This window comes from Balaenoptera acutorostrata, chromosome 8, assembly GCF_949987535.1.
Source record: "Balaenoptera acutorostrata chromosome 8, mBalAcu1.1, whole genome shotgun sequence".
Taxonomy (NCBI): domain Eukaryota; kingdom Metazoa; phylum Chordata; class Mammalia; order Artiodactyla; family Balaenopteridae; genus Balaenoptera; species Balaenoptera acutorostrata.
This window is the reverse complement of record NC_080071.1, coordinates 88660630-88683703: the sequence shown is the minus strand read 5'-3', so window position 1 is coordinate 88683703 and position 23074 is coordinate 88660630. Positions and strand designations below refer to the sequence as shown.

The 23074-nt window shown below is 43.2% G+C and overlaps 1 protein-coding gene across 1 annotated transcript in view; it reads right to left on the bottom strand.

The window, feature by feature from the left end:
- Nucleotides 1-567: 567 nt before the first annotated feature.
- The window catches only part of TRPM8 (transient receptor potential cation channel subfamily M member 8), an 89367-nt gene continuing 66860 nt past the window's right edge, over nucleotides 568-23074 (bottom strand). The window contains exons 21-25 of the mRNA XM_057551308.1: nucleotides 18261-18451; nucleotides 9722-9821; nucleotides 8575-8608; nucleotides 4292-4384; nucleotides 568-1507 (exon numbers count right to left, since the gene is read on the bottom strand). Coding sequence (XP_057407291.1) covers nucleotides 4334-4384; nucleotides 8575-8608; nucleotides 9722-9821; nucleotides 18261-18451 — 376 coding nt within the window. The 3' untranslated portion in view covers nucleotides 568-1507; nucleotides 4292-4333. The remainder of the gene's footprint in view (nucleotides 1508-4291; nucleotides 4385-8574; nucleotides 8609-9721; nucleotides 9822-18260; nucleotides 18452-23074) is intronic.

The window sequence follows — 23074 nt, the reverse complement described above, 5'->3', positions numbered from 1 at the left end:
ATATTCTATTCAAAGTGGAAAAACTAATCATGGACATTTAAATGACTTTATGTACTTCCAAGCGCATCTCTTTTGGGCAAAGGTAACACCACTTCCAGACAAAGCTGGGACTACAAGTGTTCAAGAATATAATCTTTCCAATTCTATACTAATGCCTTCACCATCTATAATACTGAAGTAAGTATATTGGTTTCTTCCTAAACTAAGGATTAAATATAATATTTTATCTTAAGAGTTCTAGGTTCATGTATCTCATATCTTATATCAAGTTAATAATTCCTATTTGCTAAACATTTATGAAAAAGCCTTGTAAATAGTTTGATAATCAATACATATTCCTGGGAATCTAGCCATGGGAAATTTTCCCAACTGTGGAAAAAGATTCTGGCACAAAGATGCTCATCCAACTGGCCAATGAGAAACCACCTTCAATGACCAACATAGTGGAAATCATTAGAGACTGAACAACATGCAATTGTTAATGTAAAGTTTAAGAAGATAGTGAGTAAAAAGAAAACATCTTCGATAAACTATTAACTGAAAAATTGTATATAAAATTGTATACGTGGTATGATGACATTATGTAAAATTTTAAAAGAGAAATAAAACATGCATAGAAAAAAAACAGACTTGGAAAAACACCTGACTTGTTAGCAGTGATTACCTTTAGGTAGTGAGACTATATTTTCTACTTTTCCATGTAGTCTGTGTTTTCTATAATACCCATGAATTTTCTATAATATCCACGAATTATTTTTAATAGGAAAATAATAAATAGGAGGAGAAAGAGGAACACCCAGTGAAAACAAAATCAGATGCACCTCTAAAGATTTCATTTTTAGGTGCCTTTTCACATTGTTAGGAAGGGGATATTCCCTTCGAGTGGAGTTCCTGGTGAGTGTGAGACAGGAAGATGCTGTCTTATCACCTGCTTTAATGAATAAAAGCATAATGAGAAATGAAAATAGTTTCTCCTGAAGAAAGCAGAGTCTTCTTGCTGCAGCATGTTTTTAGAATCTGACCTGACTGGGGAGACTTTTAACAATACACCAGTTAATTAGTCACACTATACAAAAAAAAAAAAAAAAAAAAAGAAAAGAAAGAATGGAGAATCAATCGGAAATAAACAAAATAACAATACAGGAGGAAAATCATGACGAGGTTCCAGTTCCTAGGAGAGATATTCTCTAATATGCATGGGTCAAAGGAGGAAGAGAGAAGGAAACAGGAAGACACAGTACAGTTTAAACTATCAACAGCAGGTTCTGGCCACCGAGACTCAGAAAGTAAAAGGGCAGCCTTCAGGGGAAGCAAGTTGTAGGAGATGTTCTTCCTTTACATCCATCTTTCGTGTGAAATCAGGAACACATTTTATTCTCAGATTGAGCACACTGGGGTGATTAAAACCATCGCTGTGCACCCAGGGGCCTGAACAATTCTCATTTAGACGGGAACAAAACTTCAGCAGCATCCCTTGAATCTTTTCCATTTAGATGTCTGATACCACCTGTGAAAACAAAGGAAGAGCCCTGTGTTAAGAATGATTTCCCACTTTCATTCTCAGGATACGACGTGCCTCAACATACATTGGTAATATACTGGTAACGGGTCCAAATGTACTACCAAAAATTGAGAGATTGCCTTTTGGTATTGAAGTAATTACAAGACCATTTTCTCTCTTAAAGATGTGAGTTCTGACCAGTTTGCCAGTGTGAACAGAATGACTCTGGTTGAATGGTTAAGACTTCACCTCAAAGACCCAGAAAGTTTCCAAGTGCTTTAGTTGCTGAGCGATTTCTGATAAGTAAAGGATGAGTTGATAAGAAAGTTAAGAACTACAATAATTTATCGAAATGAACTAGAATTTAGCTGTAGCAAATACAAGAATCAATGGATTATTATGTAGGGATCAAACAATTTCCCGTGTCCCCAGGGAAGTACTCCCCCACCCCCATCCCACCCCCATTCTCAGGGAAGGTATAAGGGTATGAGAAAACAAATCGCTTTCTCTCACCCTGGTTCTTACTTCCTTTCAAATTTAGTGTGGGAGAAAAGAAAATATATACGCAAACGTCCCATCCCAAGTTACTGGATCAAAGGATGATTTGAGATGGAAAGCCCAGATGGGCAAATTGGCAAAGACCTGTCCCCAGATGTCCACTCCTGCCCTACTTCCACTGGTGCCAGCTCACACCCACTTAGGCTGGCATTCTCTTTTTTGCCTCCACCCCCAGGAAAGACACCCTCACCCCTCTAGAGAAAGAAGTATCAGAGAGACAGTACAAGAATAATATTTCAGCAACATGTACCAGTGGGGAGAGGTAAGGGAGGAGGGCAACATAGGGGTAGGGGATTAAAGGTACAAACTATTAGGTAGAAAATAAGCTACAAGGATATATTGTACAACACAGGGAATATAGCCAATATTTTATAATAACTATAAATAGAGTATAACCTTTAAAAATTGCAAATCACCATACTGTACACCTATATTATATAATATCGTACAGCAACCATACTTCAATTTAAAAAATCAAAAAAATATATATTTTAGCAGCATGTAGGTGGTTGCCTATAAAATTACATTTTCAGTGAACCTCTTAAGGATATGCCAAACAGATGACATCACAAAAAGAAAATGGATCTTATATCCAGAAGTAAAAAGTATACCAACAAATTGGACATGCCAAATGCATTGTTTCTAAAGATGCCCACTTGCACATGAAGTAACGTCCTTCTCCCGATTCATCTTCATTCAACAGTTAATGAACTCTCCATATAGTAATAACAATTTAAGTTTAAGCAAAGATCAAGTTGCTAAGAAACCAGTCTGTCTGCTCATTTTCCTCATAGTCAACACTTGGAAAAAGAAGGAGAGATGACAAGATGAGAGCTTTAAGAGATGGATGCGTACAGCTCATTTTGAATCTTTTCTAATTATTACACCTCTAAGCGTTTTAAAAATCATTTTAAATTGTTTTATCTCTTCCTAATTGTTTTTCCTATATTTCAGTTCATTCATCAAACAAAATAAATGCTTCAAAACTCAAATTATAATTTAAAGTATAATATTGTGTTCATGAAACACCGTGATGGAAGAGTTGAAATACATTCTTCCTAAATATACAAGGTGTGTTTTCTTGAGCAGCTTGGGAGACTATACCTGCCTTCACAGAAAATAAATATGCAAATAAATATGCAAATGCAATATGCATCAATCTTGCTCTTACAAAGTCTTCCAGGATAGAGGGCTTGTAACCTGATCTATAATCGTCAGAACTCAAGGAAAAGTATTGAGCTACCAGATATACTGAAAGGACCCTAACACAGTTACCCCTATAACACAGTCACCCTGTGAATAGAAATTCTGCAGCGTGAGGATTTATGCAAAGGCAAAAATCAGCATCTGAGCCTCATCACGGTCTGAACACAGTACTGCCAGCACTTAGAAGGCAGTCAGTAAACACAAAAAGGGAAGGGAGGAAAGGAGGGAGGCTTAATTGTTCCCATTCCTTACCATTCACTTTCTCAAAAAATTCTAATCAAATGGATCTCTCACTGCTGTTTTCTCCTAGCTTTACAAGTCCCTAACAACATTTTGTTTCAGCATTTGGACGGGTAACGGGAAAACATAATTAAAGCAAATGGTAAGATATGGAGCAAAGCCTTGGCTTCAATTTTGTCTGTTAACTGAATTACGTTTTTATTGTGCAAATGAGCTATTGCTAAAAACCTTGAAAGCCTTACTAAAACATTTCTGGTAGTAAAATGTGATCAACATGCATTTGATGATAGCAAATATCTAAAACAAACTAACCAAAAGAACCCATACATCTGTACATTCCTCATAGCAGTAAACAGAAATGATGTATCACGAGAATGAGGTACATGTCTGAGGCATGGATCTGTAAAGATACCCATGATCTAGAGTTATGTAAGAAAAAAAAAATTACCAGGTCTTAGAATAGTGTGACCTTGATTCAGTTAATGCCAAAATAGCTGTATAGTTTGGAAGCTTTTTGGTTTTTTTTTTTTTAAGATCCAAAAGGATACTGTAACCTACTGCTAGCAGTGTTAACCTCAGGCAGGAGAGCAGACAGGGAAAGTAATGTGAGGGCGGCTTCTACTTGTTCTTTTCTATATACCTATATTGTTCGAATTTTTTACACCATGCCTTATTTTCAAATCTGATCATATGTGAAAGTAACTGAGAAAATATCATGATTTTTTAATTAGTCTTAAAATACGTAAATTTTCAGAGCAAAAAAAAAAAGCTATTAAAATTACTTACCTTGCTAGAATTAGATTTTTCTCCATTAGAGTCCATGCAGTTTTATTTGATTTTATTGGCAATCTCTTTCAGAAGACCCTTGAGATCATTAAGCTTGAAAGGGGAAAAAATAAAACTGGTCTTAAGATCAATTTTCTAACTTTAAATTTTAAATTATGACTCTATGGCTTTTCTATGAAATAGATGTACTATATATGAAATAGCAAGTATGGTTCATGCCTGGAGTATGGCAGACTCCAGGTGATATTTCAGATTCTGTCCATTACTAACTTTCTGAAATCATATCACAAGCAAATAATCATTAGCACGAATTAGGATTAACTTTACTCAAATAAAAATCACTAGTGATTCCTACATAGAAAAGATAGATTACAACACAGAGAAGTAATATATAGAAGTAAAAATGTTATATGTAACTAATAAAATTATAAGGTATCAATAAAGTTTTGCTTTGATAAAAGTATAATATAATGAAAATAATGTGATACAATACTAATCAAGTTTTTGCAAATAAAGTGTCTCCCCTCACACACACACACACACACACACAAACAGTATAAGTAGCAAAACAATTTAAGTAAAAAGCATGATAAAATTATTTTCAATACATGCATATTTCACAAGTTTTTACACAAGATGCGTGAAGATCACTTTAAATTACAAGCTATATTTTTACACTTAATAAAAGCTGTAGACATAACACAATCTCTGTACAGTTGGTTTCCAACTTGCTATATCACTCACTCAAGGAAAGCTTTCTGTTTAACTTAGGCTTATTTCCAGTATTAACCTCTTCATTTAACTCTTTTTTCAAAAAGGACAAAAAGACACCATAAGGGCTAATGGCTGCCTAAAATAAAGAAGGCATAGTAAGATTCCTACTTACAGACTTAAGGTCAATGTGAATAACTTTGTTTTCTGGTGTAAGAATGAGACGGAGAATTTTTTTTTCACTGGAGGGGCTTTGGAGAGATTTCTGTATTGGTTGACAGTAAAAGGACTTTAGTATGATGTTTAGTAGGGTTTAAGACACCAAGAGCTTGCTGAAGAAACAAGGGGCCAACCCTAAAATTCTCCTTGGATAGAAAGGAGAGACTTTTTGTTGTTCAGAAGAGAAGGGGTAGAGGAAGGGGGAGGGGAAAAAAAGGGGAGAGAGGGCAGGGGAGCAGGAGAGAAGCAGGGAGAGAGGCAGTGAAATCCTGTGGGTGGTGGCCCATGTCTCAGTGTTGTGTGGTTTGGGGTTTCCCTGGGATCTGCCCAAATTCAACTAAAACCTGCAAAAGGCATGGTGTAGGTGGACTTCTTGCAGGAACCAACAAAGGGGTGGAGCTCCACAGCCAGGGAGATGCAGGGGGGCTGGACCCGCAGTCACTCCTCTGAGGACCCCCCAGAGCCCTGGCTCGCACGTGTGTGTGGACAGCCCCCAACTGGGACTCCAGTCATCTGTGACCCCCTCGGCACCACGCCCACAACCGCCATGCTCGGGTCCACTGTCCCCACCAGAGGGTCGCCCCGCCGCACCCAGACACACACTGGCTGGGAGGCCTCCCTGGTCCCTGGGAGTCAGTTCAGCTGCTCCAGTACCTGGATCTCCGGCTGACCTCCGACCCAGGTCCCGCTCTGCCCCATCCCCTTGCTGCCATCCTGCCTATGCTCTGCGTACCCCAGAGCAGGGGCAGTGGAAAGTCTTGCAGAAGCTTGAGCCCAGCCCCAAGTGTACTTTCCATCGGCTCCCTCCAAAGCCACCTTAAGCGAACCCGCAAGTAAAACAACTCAACACAACAAACAAAAATAGACTGTTTTCTCTACACACACACTTAGACAAGTCCCTAGCACCTCTATTCCCCAAACCAAACTGTGTAAGCCCCTCTTACGCGGCCACTCTGACCACTCAGAGGGATCTTTGAAAGGAATGTTCCCAGATGTGTCCCCAGAGGCTTGCCCTGCATGGGAATAAAATCCAACCCTAAAGAGGCCAGCAAGTTCCTGCCAAGGACGACCCAGCCTCCCCCTTTCTTCCTACTCGGTGTTCCCCTGGTCCACGCCATCCCTCTCCAGCTGCCCAGAACATTCCATGCATCTCTGGGCTTAGGGCCTTCACAGCTGCTGACCCTGCTCCCCGGTAATGCAGACACGGGCAGTCTGGAACATACACCTGATAGGGCTACGAAAAGTGTTATCGCTATTTAATCCTACATAATTCAGCTGGAAAATGCTCCTACACCCAAACCACTTAACAAGGGATCCATTCATGAAATGTGGGGCCCGTGTCTGCGTTGACAGCACTTAGCCCAATGCCTGGCACATGGCAGGTGCTCAGTAAGTATTACGAGCTATGTAGCTTAGGTACCGATGCAGCAGACAAAATATTTAAATATAAATGTATGATGTAGAGAAAGTGAATAATCCTATAAGGCTTTATATATATTCTGTATTACATTTTATAGTTATCTAATATACATACTCAGTGTTAGAATACTATCCCTTATGCTTCCTTTCATGCATTCTAACATTTTTTAAATTTTCTCTAATTTTTAAAAATATCCAGCACTTTTCTTTCCCCTCTTCACTGATTATAATCATGATATACATCCTGGCATGATTGTTTATGTCCAGATACTCAACTCTAAGAACATAGGAGTCTTCCCAGCCCCTCAAATAAAACTCAGTACCAGGACAACATCAGAAGGAGAGCAGCTGTAACAAGATATACTCCTGTGTGATGGCGTTCTCCAAAGATGGCTGCCACGTTTCTCCTTGCCCACGTGTCACTCCCACATCAAGAGGTGGAACGTGAACAGGTGGGGTCTACTGCTCCCCCGCCTGGATCCCAGCCAGCCTGGGGCCGCTTTAATCAATAGATGCTGGTGGACGTGATGTCATGCCAGGTCCAGGTCTCGCCTTTAGGAGCAATGGCAGCTTCTGTTTCTTCACACTTGGAAGCCAGTCCCTATGGAAAAAGGGGAACTGCCCCGAGACCCCCAAGCCTCACGGATCAGAGATCACGTGGAAGAGAGAGGCCATGAGGAGAAGCGCTGAGGTGCCAGATCCTGGCCTTGCCGCCAGCTGAATCCAGCCCCGTAAACCCAGCTAAGACCCCATGAAGCAGAAGAACTGCCCGGCTGAGCCCTTCCCAAACCCCTGAGCCAGAAGAGCAAGAGTGAAATAAAATGGTTGCTGGAAGCCACTAAACTGTGGGGTTGTTTGTTGCACAGCAATAGGGAACTAAAGCAAACTGTGATGGAAACATTCGACTGTCAGCACAGAATGTACCATCATCGTGAGTGGTTGAGTCCAATATATGGAGCAAGCAGCTCCAGGGGAGGGAAGGAGAGGAAGGAAGAGAAGAGCTAAGGCGGGGGCGGGGTGGGGGGTAAGTAGGAAGGTACCAGGCATCAGCCCACCGTCCTGCACAAGACCAGAGTTCAGGAAGGGAGGCCCATGGAAACACGGCCTCAGATCTCTTAAATGCTGCTGGTAACTAACACATAAATACATATACGAGAAATTGTGAACCGAATAAATGATCTTAGAGCTCTGAGAAGAGCACCTTTTGTTCATTTATTCAATGCTCCTTGAGACCCTACTATAGGCAAGGAATTGGGTGCTGGAGACCCCGCCACCCCTGATGGGGTATCGTCAAGCCGTGGAACCGCACAGCCCTGGGGGGGGGGGGGTGGTGGTATGTGACTCTGTCACCCAGGACGCCATCCCCAAAATGCCATGGATATCACCTCCTCTTCAGAGCCTAACAGGGAGCCGACATTTACGAATCGATTGTCATTTCTGCTGAACCAAATCATAATTTCCAGCTACCCAGCTCAGGGTGGAGGTGGGCATACTCTCTCTACGTCTAATTCACGTGCGTATTCACGCAGTCGCAATTCAAATGAAGTGGATGACAAATTAGAGTGGCAGCAAAGACTGGCATAGAGTCTCTAGGCTCCCAACCTGCTTTTCTGAGCCTTTCTGGTGTTCCCTGTCACTGCAAGCATCTTACACCTGAGAGAAAAAGAAAGGAGGGGTCCTGGGTTAGACAGAGACAGTCGTGGAAATGGGACTTCAGGACTATTCCCGTGGGGCTGGGAGCATCGGAGAAGCAATTCCATTCCAGCACCCCGACTTTATGCAGTGAATAAAGAAAGCTGAGTATAGAACAGGGTCACATCCATTTTTTTTTAAACAATTAACTTCATCTATTTTTGGACACTGGCTTCTAGCTGAAAGCTCAAAGATAATGGAGATTTAAAAAAATAATTCCCAAACTATAAACAGACGTATACCTTTGTATCCAGCTGTCTAAAACGATGCCTCATTCTTCAAGGAAGTTAAAGAAAAGAGAGAGCGAGAACAGAGAGAGAGAGAGAAACAAAAAGGGCTATTAGGCTCCATTTCGCAGTCTTTTAAAGAACAAAATACAGATCATTTTCATCTTCAACTAAATCAACGTCACCTGCTTTTACCACTTTGACTTTCTTCCTAATACCCAAGCGAAGCAGAATTCCACTCTCACCCCAGATGGAAGGACAGCAAATAGATGCTACCTTTGTCGATGGGGGTGGGGGGTGGGGGGTGGAAGATGACCTGTAAGGTCCGTCCCTTCCTTCCAAAACTAAGATCTCTGCGTCTAGGGATGGAGGAGAATGGAGGGCATCTGCTTTGTTACTCAAAGAGAAAAAGCATGCCTCGCATCCCCTGCTCCCAATAGCTGTGTTGAACCTAACAAAGGGATTCGTTGTTCTTATGTTTACGCTTTCTTTGTTAGACTGAATTCTGAGGTGTGTTTGGAGCTCTCTGTAAGAGTGACTTCTGACCATTAACCCTGTTAACCCCACTTTAAAGACGAAGGGCACACTCCCGGATGCCCTGCATCCCACATGCCTCATGGACCATCTAGGGAGTCAGTGACTTAGCTAGTTCTATGGGATGTTCACAACAACTCCATGCGACTCATAAAGGGCGTTCAGAACTTCTCAGGGACAACTGTCTGTAAGAGATCAACCAAAGGGTTTTGCCATCTTCTAATCTCTTGCTTCTTCCTCACAGAGATACATGTGCAGACCCTGCAAGGTAACTTCTGTTCCCCATGATCCTTGGGTCTTCCTAGAATCCACCTCTGCAGCAGTGGCACAGGGACCCAGGCTCTTGTCACCTGGTCCCACGGCCCTGCCCTGCAGGCTCCAAATCCCTCTTTCTGCCCTTCAATCAGAAGGACAATCAGATGGCAGGTGGGTGGGTTTTGCCCTTCCTGAAAGGCTGACACACCCTTTTGCGTTTGTCACCTTCAGTTGCCTGAGCCATAACCTTTTGGTGCCATCCCTCTCTGCTGCAAATTCTCTTTACAGAGTTTGCTCAAATAAGCTGCCCGTGTTCTGCCAGCTCCTGTACACAAGGGGAGGCTCGCAAAGCAGGAATAAATGACTGGCATACTCCTCTGATGTGTCGCTGGCTTTTGTGTTGATCTTGACAAGGTAATTTTCTTTCATGACACCCTCCCATGCCAGAGTCATGTTGTCTTCATTCTTGAAACCTTGAATAATGAGACAAAGAAAAACATTCAGATTGTTTCATTTGCCCCCTTTCCCTCCTAAATCAATACCTGCTAGGCATTTTGCCATACTCTGGAACCAAGAGAATTAGATTCGTTCTGCACAGGCTGATCTGACTAATGCTACTTACTAGTGAGAGCAGCAGAACGATGGAATATCAATGAATTTCTTGCTAACAATGAGGAATGGGAGCTTGCATGAAAGAGGAATGCAATCTTCATTCCAACTAGAGATCCATCCACAGCCTGTGTGTGTGTCTTGTGACTTAACAAAATCATTTCACTAGTGAATTTTGTTCTCACATTTCTTATGTGCTCCTGTTCCATTTTGATGACGTCAGAATACTACTCTGATCATTCAGTTGGATAATTACTGATGGATTGTCTATTCTCAACCTAACACGGGGGTAGAAAGTTTGGAGGAGAGGAAAATCATCCCTGGACATCATTCTTACCCTCTTGAAATATGCAGTCTGGGTGTAGACCTCAAGGATAATTCTGATGTTTAGTTTTTTCCTCTCACCTAAGCCCAGTGTGCTGCAAAATTAGGGGAATGTTCCAGCAAGATGTTTAGTTCATTTTTTTTTTTTTTACAGTGCCTTAACCTTTCAGATGTCAAGCAAACAAAGGAACGAATCAACCTGTCACCTGTGTTTCAGGTACTAGTGCAATGGACCGCAATCCTCCATATGAATTCACAGGGAAAGAAAAGCACATATGTTCATGCAGGTGTCCACTTGGAATAAATGTATCTAGTGTTTACTTTTAAATGTGTTCATCTACATGTTAGAGTTTAGGAACTGTTTTAAGATCTTCCTAGATATAAAAAGAATTAATTGGGAGTCAAAGACATATGAAAGTGGCAGGATTGAAGCAATTCCTATATAGCAAATAAAGATTTATTTTTAAATGGTGGTTATTCACTTTAGAAAATAATTCCTAATGGAATTTCTTTCAAGTGGATTTTTCCTAGCAAAGTCATCTCCAATGTCTTTTCCTCAAACTAAATGTATGTAGAAGCCCGATAGGCGTACTTAATAATCAATGGAAAGGATAGATGCTCCTGAATTCAGGTGGCTAAAGATCAAGAATGACCAATGACCAAATGTCCAACCTCTCTCACCGTCAAGGAAATGCTGATTGAAACGATGACATAGCATTGTCACAACCAAACTGGAAAATTAGCAGAGTCTAAAATAATGACTGTACTCTCTGTTGGAGAAGATGTAAACAAACAGGTTTCCCACATAATGGGAAAATCTGTAAGTTGTTACAGCCTCAGGGAATGAGGGATGGGAAGGGGAGCAGACATATCAAAAGTACATACACTGTATCTAGAAATTTCTCTTCTAGAAAGAACTCAAAGGAAAAAATCACTGATATGCTCAAAAATGAATACATAAAACTGTTTCTCATATCATGTCATATATAATAACAAAAGAGGAGAAACAATCTACATGTTTAACAAGGGATTGGTTAAATGGAGTATGGTATACCCATAGGCTGGAATATTCCACAGTTAAAAATTGTCATAAAGATGTATATTTATGGCTATGGGAGATGTCCTCTGGGAGATTATTAGTTAAATGAACAAATTAGATTTTGAATGTGTATGCACAGAGCAGTCAAATTATCATACACCCACACAAGAATAATAGAATCAATACTGATATGTTATCAACATTTATCTCTGGATGGTGGGTTACATCTGCTCTTACTCTTTCTTAGTTGTGCTTTTCTGTGTTTTTTGAACATTTTGTAAATGAGCTTGGATTACTTTTTCAATCATGAAAAACAGCAAATTTTATAAAAATTCAATGACTGGGTAGCATATTTTTTACTATTACTTGACGATGTCACCAAAAAAGTACCAAAAATGGAAGTTTGGATTCTACCTTTTCTGAAAGTTATTTGAAAAATCTTGCATTTTCCTCTAAAGAAGAGCAATTTTAAGCTTAAACCCCATGATTGTCCTATCACTGGAGGCAAATGCAAAGTAAAGGTAGGAAATGAATTACCATGAGAGGATTCGACAACCACAGGATGCTGTGGTTCTGGAATTAGGCATCCCTAAGGAGAAACAAATGAGCAGGTGGTGACCAGGTCCCCCCAGAAGTCTCCAGGGAGTAAACTGGGGCTCTTGGCTCCCTGTCTTCTGTCATCACTGCCCAGTGACTAAAGGATCCTGTCCTGTGGTCTCCCATTCTCCCTATTTCTTTATTCCTTCCTGAGACTAAGAACTGTTAGAAGAGAGCATCCATGGCTCGCTGTCTGTTTCTCCGATTGTTGTGAGAGCATCACTTTCCCAGGGGCCTATCAGGGACACAGGTGCAGATTAACATGTCTCATTTCTGACCTGTTTGCTTTCTCTAGTTGAAGCTCTCATCCACTTGCTGGCCAGGTTGGGGGATTTGTTTTCATTTTTATGTTCTTTCTTGTACTTAATCGTTAAATAAGTTTGGGGGGAATGTAATGCATTTCGTTCTGCCTTCTCAACCCATCCTGAATCTGGAGGACTGATTTGTCCTTACCTATAACACCGAGTTTCCTGGTTCCATTGATCCTGGGCTGAACACAATGTACCTTTGGAGAGTGGACCTTCATCCCATATGGCCCCTCTACCTACCCACCCCCAAGTGGAATCCCACTAGTGATAGGGAATTCACTTCCTCACAGGGTATCACATCATTTCCAGATAGCACTAATTGTTAGACATTGCTTTGCCTTTATACTGCGTCAAATCTTCCTCCCCACAACTTTTATCCATCGTTTGTTTTTGTTCTCTGGAACGATTCAGGAAAAAGTATGAAACTTTTTGCCAGAGCCTCTAGTCAGCAATACATTTCCTAAATTTACTTTGCATTTGCCTCCAAATCTGTGGCATGGATTGGTCCCCTGAGCCCTCCCTCAGGTTCTATAGACACTCATCCATGACATGGCTCCAAAACGGACTCAAAGATAGTTCTGAGATACTTCATTACGCACCTCTGATCTTTGGGTGTGGTCTTTGAGTACAAATTCCAGGTCTCAACTTTCAATTCCCATCCCAGATATAAAGACTCTTCATTCTTTTAGTTAGAAATGACTCACTTTGTCCTCCATGGCAAAATGATGAGGGGAAAGACAGCAACTTATCCAAATTGTCAAAACACCTTTCTTCATTAGGAAAGGCATTTACATATGTGTGATAGCTAATGACATTCCCCAAAGTGACATTTAATGTCTTGAAATAATGCTGTTAAAAGAGTTGACGATGAGGATTCTTTAAACTGAGACACGAGATGGGGGTCGTTGGTACATTTACATTCTGAAAGCCAAACTTTAGGAGATCATGGCTCCAGGGATAACACAGAAGTAAGTTATGACTAATATTTAAGGTCATATTCCTGAGTATCTTTCCTCCATTTTTCTGTGTAGTTAAGGAATCCCACAAAAAATGATGGTTCTTGGCAAGTTAAATTTTTCTTAATTACCACCAATTATCGTGTCTAGGTTAGTAAAATTCATATTTTTACTTTCTGAATCATCAAAATATTGGGGATACACTAAAGGGACAGGAATGATTGGCCCAATACAGAACATGAATCCCATAATGGTAGTCGGTGACCATTTTATCAGGTGCAATAAAGAAAAGACCAGAGGGCAACACATAAACACACACCCAGCAGCCCCAGGGAGACACACCACAGTAAACAGCAGGAACAAGGCACAGACAAAGCAGACAAGCTCGAACGCATCCTGACAAAAATCAGTAAGCTGGAGACAAGACCAGCTTAACGGTATTCCTTTCACTGTTTGTACTGGATTCTCCCTTAGATTATCCCTTTCCCAAATTGCCCCCAACACCCAGTTTTTTGCTATTTAACAGAGACTTTTCTTTTTACCCATAGTGATCCATTCGGGGGCCACATCTCAAGATCCTGCCCCACTCTCCAAACCCTGAATTGACGGCTCTTCCCCAAGTCAGGAGAACGAATGTCAGGATCTGAGAAGCATCATTTTACATAGTGATCTGAGGGTGTCTGCTACTGGCCCTGGGAGTTTCTTTGTTCACTTCCATCTTGAGGGAAATAAGTTCCATCAGCAAAAGGGTGTTTCATGATTTATGTTACCATTTCTTGCACTATCGTGTCTTCTGTCTGCATTTTTTCCTTCCCCTGGGACTCAGGATGTACACTGTGACACAGCCGGCAGAGGACGGGAGGCAGGAGACTGTGTGCAGCTAGAATCTGGCTGTGGGACACGGACCAGGGTCTTTCATTAGTCTCCCTGCAACCCTTGGCCCCCCGGACCCCTCCCACCTGTCCTCTGACCTCTGTAACTTCTCTCTCTGAACTCTCCTCACTCTCTGGGCCCCTCCCGGCATCTACGCCTTTGCCTGGCTAATTCCAACTCATCCTCTAGGTCTCAGTTTCAATGTCCCCTTCCTCCAGGAAGTCTCCCCTGACTCACTCTAGTCTGGGGTGTAAGTGTCCACAATGTGGCTCTCATGGCACCCTGCACATTCTCTAAATTCATGCTTCCTACGCTTCTCTATTAAGGCTTTCTCGTTTTCTTTCTTCTCCTGAGATTATGAGCCCTGTTTGAGGGCAAGGTTAGCCGCTAGCACCATTTCCACAGTGCCTGGCTGCCGCATGGTGGGCACCTGACGCATATTTGTGAATTAATGATCCCCAGGTCCCTTTCACTCCCGGCCTGGCAGGCTCCCTGTGACACTAACCATCTCGTCCCAGGGCTGGCATCCCTCCAGGCCATGGCACATGGCTGTGTTCACAGCTGTATCCACAGAACTGAGAGTAAATGTGTGTAAAGAAATGAACGCCTCCTGTAATACTTTTACAGTATTTCTCGTTCATGTGCTCAGGTAGGGAAGGCCCCTCTTCATGCTTTGCTTGTCTTTCCCACGCACCGTATCCATCCATCCCTGCACTCCCTCTGTTTTTAAACCCAGATCTGCAGAAAATGTGGGGTGGGTTTTACAAAAATCTTCCAAAGACAACGGTGGCAGGAAATGAGGTTGGTAGGCTCTTGCTTTTGGAATTTATAAGAACGCAGTGATTTTCCTTTTTTATCACTCTATTTAGACATTTCATGAGAATTTTTTCATTGGTTCTTGGTGGTTGCCTAGAATCTAAGTGATAGGACTAACTGGATAGTTCATAAACATTGAGGCACCCACTTCTGTCCCAATTGCTGAAGGTCATTTTCTAGAACCAAGTTTGTACTTTTCTATACCATCCACATCTATCACAGATCCTGCTCAGAAAGGAAGTGCTCAGGAAAGGTTATTTCAAGGAAGGAAAACATAGCAGATATTCCAATTGCTCATGAAAATATATCATTTTAGAAAGTGGCAAAGAAGAAGCAGCAAAGGACTGGGAAAGATCAAGAAGCTGTTTCTTAAAGATCCGTGCTCAATTGTCTAAGCTTTTGAGGCTCAAGAAAAGCACAGCAAATAGGGCTGTATATGTACATAGGGTCAGCCTAGGTATTGAGCATTTCCCCATGGTGAATACAGTTATAGCCATTATAGCTCAGAAATTTTTATTTTAAACTGTTCGAGGCATCAAAGATAATTCTGGACTGAGAGATGTTTTCACTTCTAGTGTGTCAGATCAATCTGGCTAGAGAAATGTTTTCACTTCTAGTGTGTCAGATCTAGGTTTAATATTGCAGGTGAGTTAATGAGAGATAAGCCCGCATGCACACCTCCCCCAATGGCAAGGACTCAGCTCAGCTGTGATGCCTGGGTGGGGAGGGCGGTAAGAAGCTTGCTTTCTCTTGATAGACCAGCATGGGAGTGGGGCGGGGTGGGGGTAGGGGCAGGGGGAGGGCACTCTCCGGAGATCAGCTCATCCAGCTTGTTCAGGGGATGCCTGCTGTGATAAATGGCAAAACAGGGCCACAGATTCTGCCCACCCCGTGTGTAGGCTGCTCTCCCTTGAGGTGGGCAGGCCTGTGACTTGCTTTGACCAATAGAATGTGGCAGAAGTGATGTCATCTGACTTTCTGAGCCCAGGGCCTCAGAGGCTATGCAGTTTCTGCTTTTTGTGGGAGTCTAGGCTCCAATTGTGGGAACCTGAGCTGGAGGAGACTGAGGCTGCTTGATGACAGCCCAGCCAACCCCACACATGTGAGCACACATGGACATTGGGACCAGCCAGCCCACAGCCTACCTGCCAGCAGCCGGACACCACAAGGAGCAGAGACCAGTGCAGGACTGACCCATGGAGTCTTGGGCAGATAAACGGTGGTAGTTTTAGGGAACCGGATTTCAAAGGGTTGTTTCACAATAAGACACAACAGATCTGCTTAGAGACTCAGATCTGCTTGTTTTTCTCAAGAATGGGACTGAGGATGGAAATCCCGCAGGTACCAGGGCTGGGTCCAACCTGAGTCATTAACTCTGCCTACCTAGTCAGCACATGCGGACACTGATGACTTTTGTGGGCCCTGCTAGGGTGACCAGCAGCCCCTGAACTGACAGGGTTCCTGAGATGCAGGGCTTGTAATTTTACAATAAGGATGGTCCCTGGCAAACTGAGACAAGTCGGTCACCCTAAGTGGACATCCAGAATGCAGGACCCTCAGCGCTGAGACAGGGACGTTCTGAGCGAACCAGGACAAGTCAGCCACCCTAGGCCCTCGGCACTTTTGCCATTGTGGGCCCCTTCCCGGATCAAGAAAATATGAAAAAGATTATATGACTGGGTTGGTATAAGGACAAGTATATACCAATAGGTTTTCAGTCACCTAAAAGTTCTTTCTTTTTCTTCTGATTTTTAAAAGAAATGAAAAGAGCTGTGTGGACCCCAAAGTGCCTGGGCCCCATCGCCGTGCAGACGTCAGTCCTGCGGCTGCACCCCTATCCACCCACCGGGAGACGGAGTCCCCAGCTCAAGTCTGAGGTTAGAAGACAAAGCGTACAAGCCAGTGGTGCCCTTTCCATCTTTTCCTTTGCATCCAGACATCCAGATGAATGAAAATAGGCCTCTCCCTCCCTTGTGCTGAATTTGGTTGAAACAAGTTTGTGGGTGAGGGAGGTCTGTGCGGCTCAGTGGCTCCAGGAAGGGGCGTTAAGTAAACCTCAGGTCGTGGGGAAGAGAGCCAGATGTGTGCTCCCTGCAGCCAAAACGATGGGGACCCAGGTGTGACTGAGGGTCAAGGGTCAGAGGTTCCGGCTCCCACAGCAGGGGCAAGGAGAGGGGCTAGGTGGGGACCGTCTGCCCGGAGTTTGTCGGGGCTGAGGAGGTGGGCGACCACGTGAGACAGAGAACAACCTCCAGAGTCCCCAGCAGGGAGAGTCTGTGCAGAGCGCACCCCTGGAAACCAGAGGCTCCTGTGGGGCAGCGGCCCCCGGAGAGAGCATCACCAAGTCCCGGGAGCTGTGGTTGGTGTGAGGGGGCAGGCAGGGCATGGTTGAAGGACCCGCCAAGCGCCCACACAGCAGAGGGTCAGTTTTAAGCATGCACCAGGCCGGGGAGCACAGAGCCAGCCCAGGACAGCACCACCGTTTCTAAACAGGATTTCTGCACTTTTCCCTCCCTTCTCCCTGTGCTCCAACCCAGAGAAGGTCAGGAACAGCAGCTGGTGAGTGAGCGAGAGGGAAGGGAATAAGAAAGAGAGAAAAGCCAGCAGCCCATCCTTCCTGACAGCTCCACCGGCGGAGAGGGGGTTCAGGGTAAGGGGAGTCTCCCCTCTGAATGACGATGAATGGGCTGGTTAATCTATTGGACTGCAGGTCCTAATTTCTAAATTGAGACTGTGTTACCAAGTAAAGTCATCATAAGCTTTTCTAGTTCTCTAAGAACAACCAGAAAAGTCATGACCCCTGCCGGAATCAAAGCTAAGATCTCCCAGAGAATAAATGTCACGGAAGCAACAGAGAGCAAGAACCAAGTCACATTTTGACACCATCCCGTGAATCCTGTTGGCTCAGCAGCCTATTTACATCATTATTCTGTACATCCCAAAGTGAGCCCCCTGGAATAAGGCCGTTCTGGCAGATCTCGAAGGCTTTCTCTATCTATGTATAACTGAATCACTTTGCCGTCTAGCAGTAATTAACACAACATTGTAAATCAACCATACTTCAATAAAAAATAAAATAAAACAGCTATGATAACACTACCGTTAAAAAAAAGAAAAAACAAGAAAAAAAACCCTGTGGACATGGACAACTGCCCTAAGTATTGTAAAGTCTACTAAAATATTAATATTGTGCTCTGTAAATTCAAAAAAAAAATCTACTCTTCCTCTCGAGTAAGTCACTGGGAGGCTCGATGCCTGAACTTTACAGACAGACACCTGTGAGCGCTGAAATAGCCGCGACTAACCCTTCCTGTTGAGATGTGGACCAGACACGCTTCCCCAAAATGAATCCCTGCCTTCAAGCCCCAGCACAACGGGTGAGCCACTCACAGCAGGCGGAAGACTCGGTGCTCCTCTCTTTGCAGCAGCACCGGAAGCATTTCTTGACCACCATGTAGAAGTAGGCGAAGACCACGAAGGGGAAGGGGATGTTGAGGCGGGTGCAGTATTCCTGCACCAGGAAGTACCTCTGGAACTTCCAGACCTGGTCGTTGTTCTCCTGGACAGTGCCCACGGTGTAGCTGGCGGGAGGGGAGAGAAGGTCAAGCCTCAGCTTTCCATAGGCCTGGTCATTTCATTGCCGAATATGGTGATATAGGTACCAAGCTCTCACTGCCATAGGAGAGAAGAATCTATGGTGGTATCGGGGCCTGAACAACTCAGGCACCCTTCTGTTCATGCTGGGCCAAAATTGGGTCTGGCTTTTGTTATTTTGTTGTTTTTTTTTAATCACAAAAGATTGTCCAATGAACTTTAAAATGATTCCTGCCTGCGAAGGGGCAGGCAGGGCATGGCTGAAGGACCCGCCAAGCGCCCACACGGTAGAGGCGTGTTTCAAGACCTTTCAAGGATTCCCTTTTCCCGTTAGTCTGGTATTGTGTTCGATACCGAGAGGCCCAAGGTGGCGACTCTCAAAGGAGTAAGTTGCCTACGTCACTGTGGGAGTTTAATTATAAACAATCTGGGAGAGCAGTTTGTTAATATTTATCAGGGGCCTTAAAAATATTTATCCATTTGACCCATTGATTTTACTTCTGGAAATCTAACCTAAGAATAAGGAGATACTGAGAAAAGAAAATATAGAAATGGATATCACACACGATGTCTGCCACAGCACTATGAGTAATAGCTGCTCCCACTTTCCACCCAGCAGCACGGAACAACCAAAATGTTCAACACTAAGAAAATATATCACAAGTTATGGCCAATCAATGTGATTACACTATGCAGCTGCTGTTAAAAAATATGTTTATGACTAACTTTTATATTTTGGGCAAATGCTTACATGTGAGTGAAAATAATGAGGCTCAAACTTGTACTCACAACCCAATCTCACTATGTAAATCACAATTCACAGGGAGAAATAGATCCCATAACAAAGAATTAGGAAAACGTCTATTTATCCGGAAAATGTCTGACTGTACCACTGACTTATCTGTTACAAATTAAACCAAGATTGTTAAGTAGCTAACACTTGTTACATACCAGACACTGTTCTAAGCAGTCTACTTGTATGAGTTGATTTAGTCTGCAAACAGCTCTCTGTAGCACGTTAAGTGCTATTATCATCTGTGATTAACAGATCAAGAAACTGAGGCACAACAGGGGTAGGTAAATTGTCTGAGTCCCCCGACTGGCAGGTGATGAAGCCAAAATTTGGACCCCGAAATCCAGCCCAGTGCCTATTTGCTCTGTCACTACATGATGCCACCTCATGACGTAGAGCGTGAATGCTTTGAGCCGTGCTCCATTTCAAAAGGATCGGGTTGGACTACTTAGTAAAAGATAACTGTGAAGCATTTTACCATTTGTTGAAGTTCAATCATCTGAGATACTTTTATTGCTAACATCAAATCACTCCTTCAAGAGCCAGAGAAGCAGCAACAAACCCCTTAAAATTGCCTAACAGCAAATCCTGACTGCAGATAGATTAAATTCTCCAAATTCTGGGTAAGAACATCAGAGGCCAAAACTTCAGAGGCCAAACCTTGCAGGCAGAGAAATGGGATACATTTGTTGTGAGACCTCACTCTTACCCCTTAGCGCACTACAACCTAAGAGTTAAATATCTTTAGCCAAGTGAGAATCATACACTTGAGCAACTAGCCTACACAGATCATGGTTGTGGCTTTGCTTATAAGCTTGGTTCTGCTTATCTTGGCGTTTACTGATGAATCAGACCCCTCTGAGCTCTACAACAGGTCCTGGGGTCTGATCAGGGCAGGCTTTCCCAGAAAGTGCCTCTTCAACTGAGTGTGGTCTTTAAAGCAAAGGGAATTCATGTTTGTTGAGTATCTACTATACGTAAACTCCTTTACTAGGCATGTAAAATGGTTTCTTGACTGATTCAAGTGTCATCTCTATGTGGTAGATTTTCTGGGTGAAAAGCAGACAGGACCGTGATGCATGAGACTGCAGCAAACTGAATCTGGCAGTGAGCCTGTTGTGTCTTCCAAATGTAGGTCAGGTTGCTCCAAGGCGAATACCAAGCATCATTATTTGTCCTCGCCAGTCCCTGCTGATTCTGTGCCTGCAAAGGACACTGCAGGCTTCTGTCACTGCAATAAGAGAGGACGGCAGGCACGCCCAGGTTAATGAAGTCCAGGCGAAGAACCTGCCAGGGATCACGTTTTACTACATACTTTGCTCCAGAACAAGTATCACCATTCAAATGGGCCCCTAGGAGCATCTTAAAATCTTACGTGTTTAGCCAAAAATGGATCCTACTGACTGCCCCCTAAAACTCAGCAGACACCCAAATTGCATTCATTTTAAGGCATCGAATGTTGTTTGCTGAGGTTTTATCCAAAAGGAATTAATAGCTCCTGTTGAAGGGAGGAACACTCAGATGCTTAGAGCTGGGGAAGGTGGCTTCTCCCTCCCTTCCTTGGGAGCTTCGAGTGGAACTGTGGCCAAGAAGGGTCCTCCTAGTGGGAAGAGATTCGTGTTTTAGCTTAACTGGTTACTCAGAGGCAGTGAAAAACATTTTAAGTCTTCCAGGTCATCTAGAAAAGGAATTGGTAAACTGTGACCCAGGAGCCAAATCTAACACCCAACCTGTTCTGTAGGGCCCATGAGCAAAGAGGCAGGGACGGGTGCGGGGTTGCCGAGCACTGCTTCTTTCTGCACATCTGGCCAAAGCCAAGACCCTGGCCGGCCCTTACAGAAAAAGCCGCCAAGCCCTGGTCTGGAATGCACTTAGGCCAGTGCCCACAACAGGGGGTGGTGTTTGTATCATTCTTTATTTTGAAGAACTCCGCCTCCCATCACTGCCCCGTGTGCTCCTCAGGACAACCCAGCAGGTTTCAAGGAGCCTCCTGCTGGAACCTCTGGCTCCTCTGCACCTCTGGGTCCACGTGCATCCAGTGGGCAGCGCTCCTTTCCTGGGCAAACGGTAAAAGCCCTTATCCGCATCCCAGTGGGGTGTGGGTGAACTGGTTGATTACTGGACATTAATACCCAAAAGCCACTTTGCATAAATAACACATTTCCGGGGCTGGTCATGCTGAGGTTTATTTACTTACGTCCACCTTCCCCAGAGAGCAGCAGGAATGGGCAAAATGTGACCTGGAGGCGAAATCCAACCCCAAACCTTCCAAATTGTTCTTTTTCTCTAGAGTCAGATCCAGACTCGGCCAACAAGACATGAGGGTTCCCCAGGCAAGGCTGATAATTGGGCACTGCTTCCAACTGCTTTGCTCAAATAATTTTAATGTTTTTTAGACATGGTTTTCCATTTCTAGAGCAGACAGGCTGAGCTCTGGTACCACTGCAACCTCACCCCCCTCAGCGAACCCAAATGTCCAGAGCAGCTCATGGGCCAACTCTCGTGTTCAGGCTCTCGCCCACCCAACTCTGATGGCTCTCACTGCCCCTGCCGACCACTGGCCATCTAGCGTCTCCCCTGAGAGGAACTCTGCAAGGTCCCCTTTGACTTGACATCTCCTGTGCTATCTTGTGCCCTCAGCTACCCAGCTGGTGGGAGCTCTGTCCCCTAAGAGCAGCTGAACACCTCAGATAAGCATGAGAGGAAGAGGAAGCAGGAGAGACAAACCCTCAGACACCCACAGACAGTGAAAATGTTACCAAGAGATAAATGTTTAGGATTCAGATAGCCTTGTACATGGATGAAATTCAGCAGTACGTTAAAAGAGTAATATGCCCGACCAAAGAACAAAAGGATGACTCAATATTAAGGTCATTTATATAATTCATCATTTTCATAATACATCATAGATCAAAAGGACAAATACCATTTAAATTGTTTCTAGAAAGTCTTCTGGCAACATGCAACATCCATTTCTGATTAGAAGAAATAAAGAAGAAGAAGGAAGGAGCTTAATAAATAAGAAATAGGAGGAAACTTCCATGATATGATAAAAGGAAAAGAGAGGGGGGAAAAAAAAAGAATTCAGTAAGGAGACGTGTTCCAAAATAAGTAAGCAATACTTCATAGCCTTCCTGCATATCAAAAAGTAGTTACTGAAAAAACATAATAGAAAAAATATCTCACTCACAACCACAAATGGCAAGAAAAAAAAATGTAACAAACAATCGGCCATATCTATGTGAATACAGCCATAAAAGTTTACTGGGAAACTATATGTATTTGAATAAATGGAGAATCACGCCATTTTTTCTGGCATTTTTTAAAGATGTCAGCTTCCCCTAAATGGCTCTACAAAGTTTACATCATCACAATAAAATCCATTAAAGAAATTTTTTGGAAGAGGAAAGAAAAAAGGATTGCAGAAGATGAGCCACATGATTAAATATATAGGAAAAGCCAGGAAAGTTTTGAGTAAGAATAATGAAGGGCACTCATACAACAGATGTTAAAATGGTTTTTTAAAATCAGTAATTAAAGCCATTTGGTAGTAAAAACCAAAATAGAAAGACTGATTAACAGAACAGAATGAAAAGTCTGCAAAAAATCCACAAAGAAAAAGGAGATGCTAAAACAACGGCAGAATTTTAGAAGAAATTGAAATACGAGAAACTTGCCAGCTAGACTGCAATCAGGTGAACCCCTCTTCCAAGCTTTTCACAGATTTCATACATTTTTCCATCTGCCATTCCTTCCCAGACACTGCAGCAATATCCAGTGAACCCTGATGACCCTGACTTTTTGCACCCACTCGGTG